Here is a 5,130-nt window from a genome sequence, read left to right as displayed (position 1 = left end):
CAGACTGGATAAAAGCAAGACCCATCTATTTGCTGTTTACAAGAGACTCATTTTAGATCTAAGGACACCTACAGCCTGAAAATGAAAGGTTAAAGAACCATTTACCATTCAAATTGTCCTCAAAAGAAAGCAGGGGTAGCAATCCTCATATCAGATAAATTAAAGTTTATCCCAAAGACTGTAGTAAGAGATGAAGAGGGACACTATATCATACTTAAAGGATCTATCCAACAAGAGGACCTAACAATCATGAATATTTATGCCCCTAATGTGGGAGCTGCCAAGTATATCAATCAATTAATAACCAAAGTACGGACATACTTAGATAATAATACACTAACACTGGGAGACCTCAGCACTGCACTTTCTGCAAATGACAGATTTTCTAAGCACAACATCTCCAAAGAAACAAGAGCTTTAAATAATACACTGGACCAGATGGATTTCACAGATATTTACAGAACTTTACATCCAAACACAACTGAATACACATTCTTCTCAAGTGCACATGGAACTTTCTCCAGAATAGACCACATACTGGGTCACAAATCATCGGTCTCAACCGATACCAAAAGATTGGGATTGTCCCCTGCATATTTTCAGACCACAATGCTTTGAAACTTGAACTCAATCACAAGAAGGAATTTGGAAGAAACTCAAACATGTGGAGGTTAAAGAGCATCCTGCTAAAAGATGAAAAGGTCAACCAGGAAATTAGAGAAGAGTTAAAAAGATTCATGGAAACTAATGAGAATGAAGATACAACCATTCAAAATCTTTGGGATACAGCAAAAGCAGTCCTAAGAGGGAAATACATTGCAATACAAGCATCCCTCAAAAAATTGGAAAAAACTCAAATACACAAGCTAACCTTGCACCTAAAGGAACTGGAGAAAGAACAGCAAATAAAACCTACACCAAGCAGAAGAAGAGAGTTAATAAAGATTCAAGCAGAACTCAATGAAATAGAGACCAGAAGAACTATAGAACAGATCAACAAAACCAGGAGTTGGTTCTTTGAAAGAATTACTAAGATAGATAAACTATTAGCCAGCCTTCTTAAAAACAAAAGCGAAAAGACTCTAATTAATAAAATCACAAATGAAAAAGGAGAGATCACAACCAATACCAAGGAAATACAATTTTAAAAACGTATTATGATCAGCTATATGCCAATAAATTAGGCAATCTAGAAAAAAAATGGACGCATTTCTGGAAAACCACAAACTACCAAAACTGGAACAGGAAGAAATATTTTCAATGTTTGCATATGTATGTATACACACACACACAACAGGATGATCAATGAAAGATTCAGGCATAAAAGCAGGTTAAAAACCTATGGCATTGTGGAATAGAAATACAAGCTCAAAGAGATAAAGGAGTGATGGTTGAATGTCAGAATGAGCAAACCGAACAAACACACCCACTCTTCAACCTGTCCTGGAGACACCTGTTCAATCTGTAGACACCCAGACTGTGAGGAAGCTCTTTCTTTATAAAACGACTCAACGGCTGCTCCCTGGTCCTGATTTATTTACTCTGACATACAGAATGGATTCTAATGGCATTCGGATCCCAACTTACTAGCTTCTAAAATTTCATATATCTGAACACAACTCTTGAATTCCCCCAGAAGCTCACCTTCTCTTCTAGGCTTTCCATGTGGTAATGATACTTCCATCTACTTAGTATTTCAGGTCACAAAGTGTACGAGGCATCACGCTCCCACAGCCCATCATTTACTATTCAGGGTTCAATCAGAGACATGAGGCCACCAAAGATTCATGTACTCAAGGATTTGGGGGTTTTTTTCGTTAAGATTTTATTTATTTATTCATGAGACACACACACACACACACACACACAGAGGCAGAGGGAGAATCAGGCTCCGTGCAGGATGCCCACTGTGGGACTCAATCCCAGGACCCCGAAATCACATCCTGAGCTGAAGGCCGACACTCAACTGCTGAGCCATCCAGGTGTCCTTAGTCAAGGACGTGTTACAGGGATTTGATCCAACACTATGTGGGAGCTGATTGCACAATTTCTAGAAACAGTGTGATGCTGGAGCTTAAGGACAGCAAGGTGTGTCTTCAGAAAGCATGGGTGGGTGTGAAGTGGGGGAGAGCAAGGACAAGCTGGGACCCACAAGGATGAGCTAAAACCCATGAGAAGGGACTAGACCCCTGCAGTTGTGCTCAATGCCTCCAACCTTGATGATGTGAGTGTCCTGTAGGAGAAGCTGGTGCTCTTCCTCTCAGAGCTAAACACACATGTCCCAGGTGTGGGGAAAGCTGAAGGAGGAGCCAGCGAAGGGCAGAGCAGTTGAAGGTCCAAATGCTATTTCAGGCAAGTGAATTGAGCCTGCAGATAGGGGACGATGTGGTCTGAGCCAACTAAATCATCTGTCCTGAGCATCTGCGTGTAAGAAAACACTAATGGCTGTGCTTCACTTCTACACTATCATTTCAAAATGATATGACAAAAATACCTGAGACCTACCCTAATCAGAAACATCCAGATTGTTTGATCTTTGAAAGCAACTTGTTGAATTAACTTAAAAAGGTAACATGGGCATGCATTTGGCCAAACAACCCCTACTCCCAAGGACATTCAGCCTACAGAGAGAAGAGCAAGAATGTGGAAATGTGAGAGATCTAAAGCAATTATTTAAGTAGATTAGTGAAGTCTTGCTTATAAAGCACACAGTGGGATAAGCTTTAAAAATCTATCACTATGGCTTAGTTGAGAAGAACTATGGTGCATCCAAGTAAAGAATTTATGCAACTATTATAAAGAATGTGACGGGGCCTGGATCTCTGGGTCAGTTAATTTTATGCCTTGGGCTCAGGTCATAATCCCAGGGTCCTGGATGTAGCCCTGCATTGGGCTTTCTGCTCAGCAAGGAGCCTGCTTCACCCTCTCCTTCTGCTGCCCTCTCCTGGTACTTATTCTCTCTCTCTCTCTCTCCTCTCTCTCTCTCTCTCTCTCTCTGACTCAAGTAAATAAATAAAATCTGAAAAAAAAAAAAAAGGCCACAGATTTTTATGGATTGACTATAAAGATATTCATTATTTATTAGTAAATGAAAAAAGCAAGGTAAAGAACATTAAGTCCAATCCATTACTAGATTTTATTTTAATAAAACATGTGAGAGAATATACATTAGATATATGCATATAGAAAAAATAATTTCAGAAAAATGGGAGAACTACCATAACGAAACTTCTAAGGGCCTTTTCCTCAAAGGATGGCATTAGTTATTTTAAAAAGTGAAATTTCAGTTTTAGTGTGTTTTTCAGTAGTTTCCAAAGGATAGTACTACAAAACCAGCCTAGAAATTATATACGATTATATCAATTGTGTACATATACGTATCAAACAGAGCAGCTTTATAATTTGCTACAGCACGAATCAATGAATTGGCACAAAAGAATTCTTTCTACCAGGAAAAATTTCCAAATGTGGGAAATGTAAATGTCAAATCTGGAGTTTAGTAGGAATCTTTTTTTTCTTTTCCTTTTGTGTGTGTGTGTGTGTGTGTGTGTGTGTCCAAAACCAGGTTATTCTTACTAGGCAAAAAAGAGGTAACTTACCTTTGGCAATGGCTTTCCCTCCTGGCAGTTGATGCCTCCAATGAAGACCATGTTGGGCATCACAGGTTTGGGATAGTCAAAAACAAAGTCTGTTCTTAACAGCCAAATCGACATATGGCTATAGAGATCATAAGGTGTGACAGCCTTTTGGAGAATCTCAGATGCAACTTCCAAAGCGGTTTTTAAAAAATAGTGGCAAATAAATGTTCCTCCAGGTGGAAGATGTGATTCCTCACTCTCTCTCTGAAACTCATGACATCTGACAATATGGAGAAAGGTCTAGGAACATAAGAAGGAGAACTGGGGCACTGTGTGGCTTCTTCAAGATAATGGCAATACAATCTCCTTGTGAAGCCCACGGATGGGAGTGAAAAATACTTGGCTACAATTAAGCCACACACATCAAAAGGATCCAGAAACACTGCATCAAAAGAACTCTCCTTTATGTATTCTACTAATTTTGGATCACTAAACAAATTCTTACAATGTAAAAAAAGGTGTTCAAGACTGTCTTTTAATGGACTTAAGACCAAAAAAAGTGAGCTTTGCTGCTGAGTTTTCCACTGAGAATAAGAGAAATTCTTGAACATCTGATTCAACTCCTCCAGATTGTAAGTTGTGGAATAAGTCTTCACCGTAAAATTGGAGGATTTTCCCAGTTGCCAACTCACCTCTGGTATGATTAAAACCAACTCATGCCCTCTTTGGATGAGTTGCTCCACAACCAAACGCATGGTAAACCAGTGGCTCCCATCCATGGGTACTACCAGCAGCTTGCCTGCCTCAGCAAAGCCAGATGTCAGCAGGAGACACACACACAACAGAGGAAAGCCGGTCAAAATTGTGGCAGCCATTGGAAAACTGCAGCCCGGGGCAATCCAGTTGCTTGGGTCTGAGCTGGTGTAATAGAGTCAGTCCGTGGAAGAAGTATAGGCACAAAGCCCGCCCCAGCAGAGGGAGTGTATTTACACAGTCATGAAAAAAAAAAAACTACACTCATTGCCAGTGATGCACTCCTAAGAACGATAATGAATGGGTAGCATTTGCTGACAAACATGCTTGTAAATTTCCAGACAGCAGTACCATTTGATCTTTGCCTTGGACAAAGATCATGCACTGTATGGCATGTCAATGCTCTTTTGGAAACAGAATTATTAGGCAATGTTTTGAGGACTCAGAGTGATAAAAAGGAAAGTAAATATCAATTAAAGTGATTTTTTTCCAATTTTTTCCAAGGAAAGCTTGGGTTATCTTCAGGATACATAAGACAATTTTGCCCAGAAAGAGATTGGCATCCCAGTTTCCAAGGAGGACATGAAGTCACTTACCACTAGCGTCCTCATGGACAATGGAACTGTATTCACAAGAGCCTCTAAAAAGCCTGGCATTGCCACCGGTTTTTCCACTTCCAAACCCTTTGTGGGCTACAAAAGGTTAAGAGTGCCAAATCCTGCCTCCATGGACCATTCTAGGAATTGATAGATGGAATAGGACTGTCCTCTATATTCAGTCACTTTCCCTACACACATCA

At 39.9% G+C, this 5,130-nt stretch overlaps 1 protein-coding gene across 1 annotated transcript in view; it reads right to left on the bottom strand.

The window, feature by feature from the left end:
• LOC100688694 (UDP-glucuronosyltransferase 1A9-like) overlaps nucleotides 1-4,475 on the bottom strand; it is an 8,139-nt gene extending 3,664 nt beyond the window's left edge. Inside the window, 2 exon segments of the mRNA XM_038573029.1 lie at nucleotides 3,600-3,802; nucleotides 3,805-4,475. Coding sequence (XP_038428957.1) covers nucleotides 3,600-3,802; nucleotides 3,805-4,453 — 852 coding nt within the window. The 5' untranslated portion in view covers nucleotides 4,454-4,475.
• Between the last annotated feature and the right edge of the window lie 655 nt (nucleotides 4,476-5,130).

Source organism: Canis lupus, chromosome 25, assembly GCF_011100685.1.
Source record: "Canis lupus familiaris isolate Mischka breed German Shepherd chromosome 25, alternate assembly UU_Cfam_GSD_1.0, whole genome shotgun sequence".
Classification (NCBI taxonomy): Eukaryota; Metazoa; Chordata; class Mammalia; order Carnivora; family Canidae; genus Canis; species Canis lupus.
This window is presented reverse-complemented; position numbering and strand designations above follow the sequence as displayed.